We start from the raw sequence: 16642 nt of genomic DNA, 5'->3' as shown, positions 1-16642 counted from the left end.
CAGGTTGCCTGTACGGCTCCCTGCTGGGACCTCTTTCAGTCTGATTGGCCATCCCAATCAGCATGAATGTCCCACTCCTGACCCTTTCCTCACAGTTCTTTTACCTCACAGTTCTTTCTGTTCATCTGAGTCCGTCACAGGTGAGTTAGCTGTTCCTGGCAGCTAACTTCCCCTTTCAGGCCTGCTGTGAAGGAAGCCTCTAACAGCCCGAAGAGAGGCATTTCTGAAAGCAACGCAGGGGAGTCTGAGGGCATACTCGTGCTTTACTTTTGAGGGGGGGGGGGGATTTCCCCTTCTGCCTAACAGTTGGCTGACACGGAGGCCACAGAAGCGTGAGTCTGTAAAGTGCAGGAAGTTCTAAATAAAGAATATTTACAGCCTGAAATTGTAAATGGTGAACAAGTAAATGACTGGAGAGACAGGAACTGAAGTGACTTTTCTCAAGTTTAGACTGGTAAATAAAAATCAGTATTTGCCAGGAAGGTCCTACAAAATCAAAGACATAAGTGGCCCAGAATTTCCAGTGGAGTTGGCTTTACAAGAAAGTAGACAGACTTTGAGGAGAACTAGGTAATCCACTTTTATTAGGCAACAACTTGGCCTTGTGGACAATAACAGGGACTGCAGTTGGCAGCAGTAGGCTTCAGAAGGGCAGACATCACCAGTCAAGCAACAGACTGTGTTAGCCATTCCTTTTGAGGGGTTGCATGTGGTGGGGGAGAGCTTTCCCTTCATCCTAACTGCCTGGAGATGAGCTGTACTTCCAGGAGATTTTCAGGCCCCACCTGAAGGCTGGCATCCTTTAACCTCTGGGATACAATGCTACAGAGTCACCCCTCTAAAGCAGCTATTTTTACCTGGGGAGCTGATCTTTATAGTCTGGAGATAAGCAGCAATTCCAGGAGATCTCCAGACCCCAACTGGAGGGTTGGCTGTCCCTGTTCTGAACATATTCCTTGAGGTTTGAAAGTGGGGCCTCAAAAGTGTGTAAGACCTCTGCAGCCACCTAACAAGCCACATAGCACCCCCTGAACTGTTTCAGGTCAAGAAAACATTGCAGAGAGGAGTAAAGATTGCTGGATTGATGTAGGTTCATGTTCTGGAATTCCACACTACCTAGGGTCAAGACTGCTGTGCACAGAGAGACCTTCCAAGTGAGACACTAAAGCCGCACCAAACCATGAGCTAGTGCCCATTGTATTACAGAATGCAATGGGCTTTATTACTAGTATATAAATAGTAACAGCAAGAGAATGCTCATGCCATCAGAGGAAGCTGTGTATTTGTGGAAAGCAACCAAAAAGATTATTTTGTCTGTTTTTAATTCTGAAAGAGTTGCATATACAAACATTTAAAGTCAGTGCGTTACAGAACTGGCATTTGGGGGCAACTAGTATTATGGGAAGAACGGGGTTAATCTCTTCATAAATAGTAACCAATGAGTTTTTCCTTAAATGTTCCTTTTAATGTTACATCTTGGTAGTTTAGTTACATTTCTCCACAAGAACAAAATAATGATATAAAACCAGCTACTTTCCTATCTTGACAAACATTTCAGATGTCGCTGTGCAATTCTGTCAAATGCCAACTTGTGGATGAAGGAAGGAGAGAAACAATGTTGATTAAGAAGAATGTAAGTATACAAATAATTTTAAGCCTCAAGACTAATAAAAGTTTTCAGAGTGCTGATGAAAGTCTCTCAATTTCTGGAGTTCTTCCCACCTAGGAGTGGCAAAAACGTTTTCAAGTGCATTCTTCAGCTTCCTGTAACATTCCTTCCATAATCTGCTTCAGCTCTTCTCTGTAATCATAGTGTGCAGGGCCAACCACTAAAACCTGTTAAAGTCGTGCGGCAACTGGTTTCCTTACAGGTATCCTAGATTCTAAAGGAGAGGAAGAGAAAGCACAACAGTTCTAAGACACAGAGTTCACTCAACATTCCTTTACAAATCTGCAATAAAAATAAGACATACTATGAAAGTAAAAACAACCCCACACCATCAAACTGAGATTAGTTATGTGACCCATGGACACTGACTCCTCCAAATACCGATTTATTTATTTATTTTTAATAAAATTTTTATTTTATTTTCCAGGATTAAAGATAGTGAAATACAGGCAATCTACATTGTTAGTACAAAAAAAAAGAAAAAAGGTTACGATCTTCATTTAATACATTTAGTTCCCCGTTTCAATCCCCTTTTATAATATTTAAAGATAATACAATGCAAGTAGTCTACATTATTGCTACAGAAAAAAAAAAGATTTATTGATGAATCTTTAAAAGCTCTGCCTGTAGCAGGTAAATGCATTATACCAAACACCTCATTTTCAACAGTCTTTGTTTCCCCCTTTTTATTTGAAAAGAGGTTAACTTTCTGCTGTGAAGATTCCCTAAAATTCACAGAAGACCCAGTGAAAACTGGGTACCAGAAGGTTTTATATTTGGGAAACATTCTCTCAACCTTTACAACAGTATTCTATCAATTTAATAACACACTTACCAAACATTCCTGCAGTTTTACTCAGAGCCTCTTTACTTAAACTATAAGTGAATCCATTAGACCTGGGGGGAGGGAGAAACAAGCCATAATGTCTTCCAATTATCCATTCCAAAGAAATAGGAAGTGAAGAATATTATATGATCAGCCATTTTTCATTTGTTTCAGACCAACTTCATGCTATCTGATACTTTGAGAAGTCATTCCTCTTAGATTTAATTATATTTACTGTACATTATATCTTCCAGCATATAATCAAGGAGCTTTGACATGACAAACGACTTGCCAATATTTATCCTGCTCGCTAAATGCATTGCTTAGGCCAATCAATATCACTTTTTAATGTGGGTTGTTTATTCTGAAAGGTGGCAGTTACAACTACTGATTGAAATTTGGAAATGCTCAGCCAACAGTGGTCCATGTCAGCTGAAGACTTCATCAGGCTTTGTACCATAAAAACGTACTTCTGGACAGCTTTGCAATTTTCATGGCATGTTAGCCATCCGGCCAATCTTCAAATCCAATTTGCCAAAAGTGGTCTCTAAAACGTTAGTTAAATCACCTGGATTTATTTCTCTGGGATACTGAAAACATTCCAGGGTCAAATAAATTCAATAAAGACAGAAAAACTAGTTAACAATTTAAAAGGTGTGAGGTTGAAGAGGCATTTGTCATATTTCATCTGGTTCCATTTTTACATACTGGGATGGATCCAGTGATGCATCTTTCCATTGTTCCCCTTCAGTGATCCTTTCCAACCTCAAGAAAGTTGATTTACCAAAAGCTTGACTAAAGAAGGGAGTTGATGATAATTTTATCCTCCTTCCCTCTCTTCAGCACAGCTTATGTGTCTGTTAGTCCCATCACCTTCAGAACCAACTTTCCCAAGGGTCAGAAAACATGGCTGAGGTGGGGGATGGGAGCAAGAGCTATGGGCCCTGTGGGAGCTTTTGGCATTCCACAGGGCCTGCAAGATGGAGCTCTTCCACCAGGTCTATGGTTGAGGCTGGCGTGCTGAGGAAGATCGAGACCCTCCCCCCCCCCCTGGTTACTCTATTGGTGGATTAAAGTCAGTACCTCCTGTCCACCCCCAGGGATGATAGTGTGAGGGGATCTGATGGGTTTTTTGTTCCGTTATGTCTTGGACTCTCTCTGCTGTGCATTATAGATTATGGGATTGTTTTAGGGGGTAATTTCATTGGGGGTTTTATGCATGTTTTGTAACCTACCATGAGCCTTTTGGGAGTGGCGGGCTAGAAATTTAATTAATTTAATTAATCATCATGATCATCATGTACATGAATCAGTACCTTCCACTGGCAAATTGCTATGCTCAGCCCAATGTTTTATACCTGAGGAATTATTTTATGTTTGGTGTTTTCCAGCATCTTGAATTACTGTAATAAGCCTTATACCTTAATTTTATTCTCAGTGATTTTGATGACTGGAATTGGGTTGTATTCCCAATTTTTTTTGCAAGTTCAAAGTCATACTCACATTTTTATCTTCTTTGCAACGTCTAATCGCACAAGAGTTGCCAAAGCATTTTTCTGCATGTCTGATGACAGCACCTCATAACACTGTGTGCTTCCTGAACAGGAGAAAGAAGGATATGAACTTCAGCCCTGATACCAAAGTCCTGAACTAAATGAATTATCTACTGCCCATGAAGAACATCTACCTGTCTCAAGAAGCTGAGATGCAAAACTTCGGACACCAGTAATAAACTGCTTCTCAGAAAATGTTTCAGTTGCCATCTCCTTGGAAAGGTATCTGCAAATGATCTAAGGGGAGGGGAATAAGAGTTCTTGTAGTACTGCATGTTTTCAAATTATCCTAACTCTATCATATATAATTCAATGGGAAGGAAAGGCCCATTATGAGATTTGAGGTAAATTCTCAAAAGTTGAAATAGACAGTTTCTTAGACATTCCCCAAGAGTTTGGACAGTCCCAGGAGGATTTAAAAAACAAAACAAAAACCTTTTTTTTGAATAGCAAATAAACCTCTAGAACTTTAATAAATTTATCACAACATGCTTTTGTGTGAGTCAGGGAGCCAACATGGTGTAGTGGTTCAGAGTGGCAGACTCTAAGCTGGAGAACCGGGTTTGATTCCCCACTCCTCCACATACAGCCAGCTGGATGACCTTGGGCCAGGCATAGTCCTCTTAGGGTTGTGCTTGCAAATCAGTTCTGTTAGAGCTCTCTCAGCCCTACCTACCTCACAGGATGTCTGTTGTGGGGAGAGGAAGGGAAAGGTATTTATAAGCCACTGTGGGACTCCTTCGGGTGAAAAGCGGGGTATAAAAGCACCCAGCTTTTCTTCTACTTCTTCATCATGTTCCATTCAGCTGGCAAATATATAGACATACACCCAACTCTACAAACACTATTCCAGCTAAACTAACAGTATTCCTCTATGCTATATCAGAGCCTGCTGTTGAAACCCTTCTCAGTTTCCATATGATATTGAGAGAGGTACAGTGTTGTTTAAAAAAAACACAACTGTGTCTGTGATTAAGCTGCAAAGAGAGAGGTTCCTTGGCATAGATAACACAAATAGTGGCTTATTCATTCTATTCTGGTATCACTGAGCAAAGCAGTTACTATGAGTAAGAAGGAACTATCTAGTATATTTTAATATCTGGAAATAATTGTACAGTTAACTTTGTACCTGGTAGCCTTCCACAAAAGGCCTGAACATTCCTGCCAAAAAAGAGATGACATTACTTCCTTTCTCGGTGACAAAGATTTGCTGTGGAGTGATTTGAATTGCATCACATTTTGTAAGCAAGTAACAGCCTTCTTCAAAATCCTAGAAGTGAAGCAAAAGTAATTACTCTTTCCTTAGTGAGCCTAATGGCATGTATACAACTACAGGTGAACACAAATATTTCTGCCCATTGACAAATGATAACTAGGTCAAACACACACAAAATTTTAATGAAATCTAAAACATTTTCTCATTGATATTTTCTTTCAGCAATGCAAGAGGCGGAGGGGGGGGGGGGAGATCAAGATTGTATTAGCTACCCTGAGAAATGCAGGCAGTTTTCAATATTACCCAGTAGCTGGTTCTTTGCTGAAATCAAAGAGTCATCAGTTGCATGATAAATGGTGTGATGCACGAGGCAAGGAGGAGATAGTGAAAATGAAGTTTGCTTACCAATTCCAAATCAAAACCTGTTTTTCAAGGAATGATTTGTTTTACTTTCTGACATGCCCCACTCCAGCCCAAAATGCAATCTGAAATGCCCCAAAAGCAGCATTTGGGGGAACAATTGGAACAACAGAGGGACAGGGGAGATGACAAAGTCTCATTCCACAGGCAGAAAGCCTTCCATCTATGAAAGCGCTCTAATGGAGTCTTTATACTTCAGTAGTATAAATTCTGAACTAGGTCAAGCAAGGAAGACAGTTTTGATAATAATCTTGATACAACACTGCTTCATCACTTCTTTTGCATTGGAATAGCTGTGCTGTCAACCAGCTGCTTGCACTATCAATCTTGTAAACAGTTTCTCTCAGAGCCAGACTATACATGATGCTTAGAAATTCATGACTGGTCCTTCTTCTTTTGTTTAAAGGCTATAACCACCACATGGAGCCACAATCAAGGCTAAAGTACAGGGAAAGAGTGTTCAAACCTTCCCTTCAAGTGATTTTGCTAATCTGAACTGCATCCCCATCTTGTTATCAGCCTTGGAAGAGAGAGGAAAATTGGGAAGAAGGTTTTTGAATCCTATCAGTTGGAGGGATTTCTACACTTCCAAAACTATCCAGCCTATCCAGCAGGGCACCTGTAATCTAACATCTTTACAACTTTAGCAGTCTATGCTACTTCATCAATATTCCTGAATTACGGTACTAGTAAACTACATAGGGTGTTTTAAGCCCTGAACTCCAAAAGGGCAGGATAATTGAACTGCACCAGTATGTTTAGGACAAACATTGAGGGTGTAAGCAAAACCAACTGCACCACAGAGTTCCTGATCTGAATATTACAGGGTCATATAAGTGTCACAACTGGGGCCTTTTCAAAGAGAACTTGGGCTGAAGGGTGGGAGGGTTCTTGTGATCTTGTGATAATGTGAAAATGTGATCTTGTGATAATGAAAATAGTAGCTGCAGAAATTCCACTTGCTATTCCTGTATTTTAAAGCAAATGCTTCCTCCTCCTTCATAGATTGGTCAGGCGTTAATTATTACTACAGACCCCCAAAAGCAACCGCACAAGAAGGTCAGCATAAAACAATCAAGCACATCCTTCTTATTTACCCTGAACATAGTCCCAATGCCAGTGAAAATACTTTACCTTCAGGGGTATTCCAGGGAAAAAGATGAATTCATCAGAAAAAACATCAAGCCAGAAAGCAAAGCTGCTGTAGACTTCCTCTGAAAAACAAATGTTAACCATACACTGTTTTAATTGCAAATTGTTCTAAAGGAGGAAAACATCTGCAAAATGCTATTTTTAAGAAAACACTTCTGAATCAATAACAGAACAACCAGTGTACAAATAAATATGAGAGCCAACAGTCTCATGCAAATGACCCACCCACCCATTAATTCAATGCAAGGGGAGAGAGACTGGCCCTGTCCTCCTCCACCTGAGAAAGTGGCTGCATATATGCCCCCTTCCTTTTGCCACCATGGGGAAGGGTGTGTGCATGTGGGCTCTTCCTCCATACAGCTGGCCTCAGTGCAACTCCCTCCCTGCACAGTAAGCCAACACATGGGACAGCTCATCTGCACGGGGCTTCTCAGAAACAGCAATCCTGTGGAAATGCTTCTCTGGCACAAACACTACTGAACTGAAAGGGAGTTGCAGAAGACCTCACTTGGGCTATGGATAACCATGAATGTATGCTGTGGAAGCTGTCATGCAGATAACCTCCTTGAACAGGAAGCTAATATAGAACAGCTACTGCTTAACAAGAGCAAGAGCAAGCTTAACATCCCTGATAACCACGAGGGGGTAGTCACTGACCTGGAGCCAGATATCCTGGAAAGTGAAGTCAAATGGTCCTTAGGAAGTCTGAGCAACAATAAAGCTAGTGGATGTGTCAGCATTCCAGTTGAACTATTCAAAATCTTAAAAGATGATGCAGTAAAAGTGCTACACTCTTCCCTGGAGAAGAGCCTAATGCTGGGAGCGATTGAGGGCAAAAGAAGAAGGGGACGACAGAGAATGAGGTGGCTGGATGGAAACACTGAAGCAGTTGGTGCAAACTTAAATGGACTTTGAGGAATGGTAGAGGACAGGAAGGCCAGGAGGATCATTGTCCATGGGATCGCAATGGGTTGGACACGACTTCGCACCTAACAACAACCGCTTAACAGAAGCTGGAATCCTGTCTAATTCCTTTTTAAATTAATGGGAGTTGTAAAAGTATAAAATGCAGACTGAACTAGTGAGGGTCACAGGAAGAGAACCTACTAAGCACTATTGCAATTCCGCAGGGCCTGCAAAAGAGTAACACTAGGGGAGAGATCTTCAAGGTGCCACCAATTCACATGCAGAGTCCCGCAAGCAGAAATCCTCTCTCCGATCCTATTTAACATCTTCATGTGCCCAACTGCCCAGCTGGTACGGAAGTTCAGGCTGGGTTGTCACCAATATGTGGATGACACCCAGCTCTTCTTCCTGATGGATGACCACCCTGAATCTCCCACAGTAGCATTAGGCAGCTGTCTGGAAGCAGTGACGAGGTGGTTCAAGCAGAGTTGTCTGAAGCTCAGTCCTTCAAAGACGGAAGGTCCTGGGCCTAGGCAGGAAGGGTCCAAGCGAGGAAGCGCATCTGCCCTACCTGGATGGAGTACAACTATCAGTGGCTCACACTGCCAGGAACCTGAGCGTGATCCTGGATGCTTCCCTTTCCATGGAGGCCCAAGGTCACAAGAGTGGCCCGGCTGGCCTTTTACCACCTTCGCCAAGCCAAACTACTAGCGCCCTACTTGGCCCTGGAACACCTAGCCACTGTGATTCATGCGATGGTCACCTCCAGGCTAGACTTCTGCAACTTGCTCTATGCAGGCCTACCCTTAACTTTGATTCAGAAACTGCAAATGGTCCAGAATGCAGCGGCCAGGGTCCTCACAGCAACACTGTGGAGGTCCCACATCCAGCCCATCCTCCAACAACTGCACTGTCTACCAATTGAATTCCGGATCAGGCTTTAGGCCTTTGTAATTACCTTCAAGGCCATATGCGGTTTGAGCCCAGTGTACCCAAAGGACCGCCTTTCTGCCTACGCCCCTCAAAAAGCTCTGTGCTCCACCACCTCCAACCAGCTAGTGATCCCTGACCCCAAGGATGTCCACTTGACCTGAACCAAGGTCAGAACCTTTTCTGTCCTGACCCGTACCTTTTAGAATGAGCTTCTAGAGGAGGTCAGGACCCTAACAGAACTAAAACTGTTCTGCAGGGCCTGCAAAAGGGAGCTCATCCACTAGGCATTTGGTTGAGGTCATCCAAAACTAAACAACACCTACTGAGCCCCAAAAAGCCCTCCCTTGAACCCATGCAACAGATCTGACCAGGCATGGGCCTGTTAGATTGTTTACTGTTAGAACGTTTTTCTCTTTTTATTGTTATTACTATTGTTACCTTTATTATATTCAGCAGGCCTGGGAGTGGTGGCATATAAGTTCAATCAATTGATCAAAAGCCAGTTTGTATGCAAAATCAACACTATGATGCAGCAAATTAGCGTATTAGATTTATAAATATCTTAGAAAGTGATTTTTGTGAACTATAAAATGTTAATTAATAGCACATACTTGTTACAAAAAACCCCAAATAAACCCAGAAAGCGAGAGAGACCCTGAACCAGTGAAGTGCACAGGGAGATTAGCAAGCACAAAAGATTTTTATAACTATTTACAATCCTTTATTTACCCAAGCCAACTCCCATCATGCACACAAGACATGCACACAAGGGATGGAGGGGGAGAGAAGTAAAGTGCCCACAGTCTTATATCCTGAACTCTTGCTTGACTTAAGATTCACAAAATTGAATCGTGGAAGTATATATATATCTGGCTAAGCTTTCAGGTATAGATTGTAATATAATGAAACATGGCAAAATCTACCTTTTCTGGAACTGTGTGTCATTTGCAATGCCAGTGCTACAAGGGCTGGTCGCACAAAGACATTAAGCAGCTGGTTCCTGTAGGACCCACACAGGAGGACGGAAAGGGCATCTTTAAAAACACTCTCCCCAGCAGCACCAAGTCCCGTTTCTGTGTCATTAAGAACCACCTGGCCATTGACAAGGCTGGCAATGTTGGAGTGCAGAGAAAGGCTAGATCGTACAGCTTTGTTGGCACACAGATTATCTAGTGAAACAACAAGTTATAGATGGACATCAGTGCCTGTAACAAACAAATATTTTCGCTTTCTGTGTTGCAGTGAGAATGTAAAAGAAAAAGGCAGCCTTGGTGAAAGGAGGTGGCCATGGAAGGAAAGTAAGTGTTCCAGCTGATACCAGAATGCGCCACAGAAATCTCATTTATGTCATTAGAAAATGCCACGGGGGATGGGATCAATGCTAATTGTAGACTATAAGAGCTATACAATGTTATTCCCTTCAAACAAGAAAAAACAATGTTCTGTTTTAGATCTCAGTGGCCAGCATAAGTGGCTTAACATTTGAATTATCACTGAACTACAGCAGAAAGTAATAAAAACGATCAGAATACAACAAAAATCAAGACAACTGCTTCCTAATGAGGTAAAAAAATGAAAGCTTGTCCAGGAGAAGGGAGAAGAAATATTTTTCCTGGAAGTATGAGATGAAATGCAAACTTTTAAATGTTGTTTTTATTTCATTGATTGTGAACATAATTTGTAGCACTAGTGCCTTTTGGGACTAACCATAAGGCTCTTCATTTCACTACCGAGCCTTCTGGGTTTTTTAAACGTCCTGTTCCCTGAGGGAAGGAATTACACAAAGTTGCATTTCCTTTTGGTCAGCAAGACAGGGCATATTCACCACAGGACCAGCATTGAGGTTTTATTATATCCTAGTTTGAAGGTTTAGGGCAGTTTAGAACATTAGAAACCAGGTAAGAAGCACCCTCTTCCCTGCTTAACTTTGACTGAGAGGTGTTCTGAATCTCTGCTTTGTTTAGCTTTGATAAGAGTGAAACCTGCCACTGAACTAATTCAGTTTCTTGACTGCTATGCCTACCAAGGTTCTTGGCCACAGCTGACTTTAGGGAAAGACTGGTGGGCTTACAGACTTCTTGTACCACATGACAATCAGGGCCATTCTGCACTTCTAAAAAAATTGCATTAAGCCAGAGCAATTGCTTAACGCTATTAAAAATCGCACACACACCTTTTCTCACCTGCTGCTCTCTCACTTTCTTCTCTTGCTTTCTGACATTTCCAGGCACTCAGCACAGCTGATTAAAATGGCTGCAGAGAGGGACTCGCAAGACCAGTGAGTCTCCCCTTGCCTGTCAATCATGGCAGCCAGCCAATCAGCTTTCTCGTAGCTTTAAAGGGAAAGCGATCTTTTTTTTAAAAGCAGAAATTTTCGGTTGCTATGCCTATTCATCTAATCATAGATGCATAGTGCATATTTTAATGCCACCCCATTTTGGAATTATGAGGCTTGAAGATCCATAAAAGTAATATTTACCTGATTTGGAGGGGGGGAGAGTTTGAGGGACTCTGCTCGGCTTAAGCAACATGTATTAATTGCTCCAGGTGGCTTGCTACAAAAAAAAAAGCCCTGTTCCAGGGAGATGGGAAAGGGAGGCGGGCACGAGGGCAGGTGCTAGAGATGGAGATTACGCTACTTCTGGCCATATGCACAGCCATTTCACTAGTGCGTGCTGGTTGCTCACCTCCCGCTCGCACTACAAGGCTGGGGGAATGCAGTTTTGTGGATTCCCCAGCTAGTGCTTTAAAATGGAGGATGTAGCTGCCAGTTTGCTGCTGGAACACTATATGCAGCTGACATCATGTAAAACATCAACAACAAAAAAGCATCTGCAAGAGGCAACCCTTTCACATTTTTTGGGTGTGGAATGACCCTCACTTAAACCTCAAGTTACAAAGTATGTGTTTGTGTGTGGAGGGGTGGGTTACCATGTTAGTCTATGGCAATCAGAACAAAGCGTCTCATGACACCTTCAAGTCTAGTGCATATACCGTGAAAAACCAGAACCCACTTTATAAGAGACATAAAGTGTTCATTCAGCAGATTAACATCTGAACACTTGGCGATAGTGACCCATGCAATGGTCACTTCCAGACTCTATGCGGGGCTACCCTTGGCTTTGACCTGGAAATTGCAGGTGGTACAGAACACGGCTACAAGGATTCTCACTGGAACATCTTGGAGGGCCCATATTCAGCGGGTGCTACGTCATCTGCACTGGTTACGTCTGCTTCCAGATCAAGTTTAAGGTTCTGGTTTTAACTTTTAAGGCTATACGCGGCCTGGGTCTGGCTTATCTGCGGGACCACTTATCTGCTTATGCCCCCGCAGGGTTCTTCGCTCGGCGGGTATTAATTTACTGGTGGTCTCGGGCCCCCGGTTTTTTCAGCCCTGGCCCCAACCTGGTGGAACGAGCTCCCGGAAGAGCTGTGGGCCCTGCAGGATTTGTCAGCTTTCCGCAGGGCCTGCAAGACAGAACTCTTCTGCCAGGCATATGGTTGAAGCCAGGGCGACTCCCGGCGCTGTCACCTGTGGATCTCTAGCCGAAACCAACTAAGTCCCTTGCTCCCAGATAGAGAGTAATAGACTTTGCTGGACGGGAGGAGGGGAGTGGGTTATTATCTGCCATCGCGATATTGTGTTTTATTTATGTTTTAATGGGATTTTATTGTTTTTATGAATTTCTGTAAACCGCCACAAGACTTTGGAGAGCGGCGGTATATAAATATGAATGTGAATGTGAATATGAATATAAAAGATGTGCCCAGCCAAAAGATGGGGATGGGGGTGAGTCAAAGGTTCTAGTCAAAAGTTCTAGTTTTCTAGTTTCCCAAAACAAGCCACAGTACAGTAATTAGTTATAGGGTATTATGAGACTCTTGTTATCTAAACAACAGTTTATACCAAGGAAGGACCATTATCATATGTTGTTATCCTGCAATATTTGATTTATATATGTATTTAAGTCGGTCAGAGCCAGGCTTTAGGCTTTATAGTGGAGTCCTAGCAAATCCACTGTTTTAACATCTATTAAAACTGACATGTTGTGCTGCCCTTACAAAAAGGAACATATGACATTCACTGCCTACCAGGCCAGTCAAGAAATCCTCCAAAGGACTGAGTTAAATCTTTCAGCCAAAGTGTTTTTTCCACCAAAAGTTCAATATTTATAGCTGGTAAATTCTGGAGGAGGACAGTAGAAATTAATATCCATGGATTCAGAACCATGTTTTCTATCTGAAGAAGTTCTATTTTGTAGGCCACATCACTAACAAATTCTTGGATTTCCTCAGATGGCTTTTGTGGAATATGCCTGAAAAGAAAAGTCCAGTCAGCAGAGGCATTCAGATAGAGCATCTTGTGTCCCCTCTGAAGCCATGGAGCTACTAAATAGCAGCTCATAATCTAACCATATGGAACATACATATGTGTCAGTGAAAAGACATTGGTATTTTCTAAACAGATTTTGTGCCTGCTTTCTTGGGGGGGGGAGTTGTACAAAATAAACAGTGCAAACATTTAACTTTATTATAAACAACTTCCCCAAACAAGGTATATTTTAACATCAAAAACCACATTCACTTTCCTTGTGTTGGCATTTTTGACAATTTCTTTATGAAAGAACCCTTCATTAAGAAAGCTATTCACTTTCTATAGATCAGTTAGTCTTAATTAGGTTAAGTTTGGGCTTTGCACAGACTGCATTCCTGGTGTCACCTATGGGCAAATGTTTATTGCCAGCAATGACAGTGCTTACATGCTGGGAGAAGACCCAATCCTCAAAGCAGGAGTACTTCTTGGGGGGAGGGGAGTATCTAGATCCCATACAACAGGAGAATCACAACTGAACTCTGAACTAATTGCCCGGAAATATCCACATTGCTTGAACTAGGAATGAAGGTAAGATGAGAGCTGCCTGAGACCTGAGATACTGCCATTTCTGAGGCATTTCAGAATCCTCTATTCATTATCAGGCACCATCACGTGATTGGTTTCTTCTATGTCTTGCTTCATTGGCTTCAAATCTACATTTGCTAACTTCCACCCATCTGTCTATCTACGACATTTTCTCATTGATATTTTCTTTCAGCAATTTTCTTTCACCCATCCTTCCTCCAAACAGCTCAGAGTGGCAAGTGTGGATTTCTATGTCCAGTTTTATCCTTGCAACATCCCAGTGAAGCAGGCTGAGAATGAGTAACTAGCTCCAGGTCACCTAGAGAGCTTGAGGGCAGAATGGAGATCAGTTTTTCCACTGGCTCATAGTTAGTTTTGGTACCCCATTTTTCACTACCTGAAGGAGTCTCTTCCCACAAGAGAAATCTTGTGAGGTAGGTGAGGCTAAGAGAGCTCTAAGAAAGCTGTGACTGGCCCAATGTCACTCAGCAGGCTGCATGTGGAGGAGGAATGGGGAATCAAACCCGGTTCCTCCAGTATCGAGGCCACCTTCTTAACCGCACTTAACCACTACACTTAAGTCTTTCTCATCCTATTTTCAACTACTGGAAGGAATGTTTGATTTCAGAAATGCTTTAAGTCTTGGGTCAGTGTGCTCATGATTTATTTAAATTAGATTTTGCTTTAGAGCAGCCTTACTCAACTTTTTATCATTGAGAAATTCCTGAAATATTCTTCAGGTTTCAAGAAACCCCAGAAGTGGCACAATCATGCAGAATGTGGTTGGGAAGCATAACTGTGTACATGCCCACCCAGGGCCCCACCTCTTCCCACCCCTCTCCAGGCCAATCATTGGGCATTGGGGGGGGGGCAACATGACCATATAAGGTCATATCCCCCAATAAATGTTTAACAAATTTTTAAAATGTATTAAAATGAATAAACTCACACCTATTCAGGAAACTCTTCCAGAGCCATCAAGAAGCCCCAGGGTTTCAGGAAACCCTGGTTGAGACAGCCTGATCTAGAATGACCACTAGCAAAGACAAAGCAGAAGGAACCATCTGATAACCAGCCCAAATTCCAATGCTGTTCACAAAACACTGTTACATCACGGTACCTCGGAACCAAGTTATACGGACAGCGGTTGATTCTCCCAGCTGCCAGTGTTCTCAGTGATAAGGGCTGTCCGAAGTATACATGTATTCTTCCAAAATCTTCACTCAGAATTCTCCTGGCTTTCAATAGTCCCTATGAAATAAATGATAAAAATAAACTTGAGACATTACGTAGTGGAGATGGGCAACATTTATTTGCCCATTGTTTGTTTGTTTATTATATTTATATACCGCCATCCCTGGAGGCACAGGGCGGTTCTATAGTAGCAGTCATATTTTTATCTTACAGTTCATTCAAGGGCCTTAGAGCAGCACCAGCAATTATTCTCTCCTCCACATAATTACAATGAAGTGTGCATGCACATAAAAGCTTCTCCCCAAAATTAAACTTTGTTGCTCTTAAAGGTGCCACTGCACTCAAACTTTGTTCCAGTGAACAACCCAGTGGTCTCCAACCTTTTTATCACCAGGGACTGGTCAACACTTGACAATTTTACTGAGGCCTGGGGGGGGGTAGTCTTTTGCTGAGGGACGTTGCTGCTGCCGCCGCCTGAGCCCCTGCTCCACTTGCTTTCCCGCCGGCACCCATGACTTTCCGCTGCCCGCTGGGGGGCGCTGCCAGCAGCAGCTGCGCAGTGCCACACTGAGGGGGAGCCCCAGCCATGGTGGCCATTGGAGAACACCAAAGGTGAGCCGGTGGCAGAGTGGCAGGGCAGCCCCTGAGGCAGCAGCCGGGGAGGAGAACAAGGAGGAGCAGCGGACCGATCCCAACTGATCCACAGATCGGTCCCGGTCCCCGGCCCAGGGATTGGGGACTGTTTCTGTAAGGTATGCCAGTATTAAAGAAAGTGATTAGTGCAACTTTACCCTGAATCTTCCTGGCAGAGTGAGGATCTGAGCTCAGGTCTCCCCTGTTCTAGTTGAGCACTCTAACCATGATATAAATACAATAAATAAGTTAAATAAATAAATACAATGATGCTCTATTGGCTCTCGCTGTATTCAACAATTCTCCACATTTCCAAAGATACAAAGTCAATGTATATGCAATATTTTGAAGTTAATATCCCTTTTCCACCTACTGGGCCACACTAATTTAAACTTGCAGCCTTACCGATGTAGATTCCTTTGGTTTAGGGACACCTAAAAGTTCATGTGCATAAAGAGATTCTTCCAGTACTCTCTCATAACTGATACTTATTGGGACAAGGTAAATGTCAAAGACCTCCCTTTTAAGAAATGGATCCATCACAATATTGAGGAGGCCTGAAATAAGAAGGGAAAAATATGTATATTTTTATTCAAAATAAATGTTTAGATATATTTCTGTATATAAGGGATATCTCTAGCATGGTCTTTACTGCTGAACATAAACTGTCTAGCCAACTTACCAAACTTTGGAACCAAAGTCTTTGCAGTGCGACTTCTTGTCCCTTCAAGATAAAACTCTACAGGGGCATAGCCATTCTTCAGGACAAAACACACAAAAGAATAACAATTAATGAAATGTTATTCATCTTAAAATAAATATTTTATAAAATAAATATTTTTAAAGTATTTTTGTAAACCACATTTAAAACAGTAGCTATATGAATCAAACAGCAAGAATTACAAATCCAGCAACCAACACGTAATTAGGTTAACCAACTATAAATATCTGCAATTCCTGAAAGGACTTATGGGGAAGGGGAAATTTCCTGACCCAGTAGCCTCCACTTCTTTCCTCTTGTTTTCTAAACATAAAGGTAAAGGTATCCCCTGTGCAAGCACCGAGTCATGTCTGACCCTTGGGGTGACGCCCTCTAGCGTTTTCATGGCAGACTCAATACAGTGTGGTTTCCCAGTGCCTTCCCCAGTCATTACCGTTTACCCCCCAGTAAGCTGGGTACTCATTTTACCGACCTCGGAAGGATGGAAGGCTGAGTCAACCTTGAGCCGGCTGCTGGGAT

General features: G+C 42.4%; 1 protein-coding gene across 2 annotated transcripts in view; it reads right to left on the bottom strand.

Annotated features, from left to right (window-relative positions):
* Positions 1 to 1305: 1305 nt before the first annotated feature.
* Positions 1306 to 16642, bottom strand: part of GNPAT (glyceronephosphate O-acyltransferase) — a 28090-nt gene continuing 12753 nt past the window's right edge. For both annotated transcript variants that reach the window (XM_077346611.1, XM_077346618.1), the window contains exons 6-16: positions 16085 to 16160; positions 15808 to 15959; positions 14696 to 14826; positions 12768 to 12991; positions 9599 to 9844; positions 6819 to 6898; positions 5178 to 5318; positions 4183 to 4285; positions 3999 to 4092; positions 2505 to 2566; positions 1306 to 1883 (exon numbers count right to left, since the gene is read on the bottom strand). In XM_077346611.1, coding sequence (XP_077202726.1) covers positions 1840 to 1883; positions 2505 to 2566; positions 3999 to 4092; positions 4183 to 4285; positions 5178 to 5318; positions 6819 to 6898; positions 9599 to 9844; positions 12768 to 12991; positions 14696 to 14826; positions 15808 to 15959; positions 16085 to 16160 — 1353 coding nt within the window. In that variant the 3' untranslated portion in view covers positions 1306 to 1839. The remainder of the gene's footprint in view (positions 1884 to 2504; positions 2567 to 3998; positions 4093 to 4182; positions 4286 to 5177; positions 5319 to 6818; positions 6899 to 9598; positions 9845 to 12767; positions 12992 to 14695; positions 14827 to 15807; positions 15960 to 16084; positions 16161 to 16642) is intronic.

This window comes from Paroedura picta, chromosome 1 (assembly GCF_049243985.1).
Source record: "Paroedura picta isolate Pp20150507F chromosome 1, Ppicta_v3.0, whole genome shotgun sequence".
Lineage (NCBI taxonomy): Eukaryota > Metazoa > Chordata > Lepidosauria > Squamata > Gekkonidae > Paroedura > Paroedura picta.
This window is presented reverse-complemented; position numbering and strand designations above follow the sequence as displayed.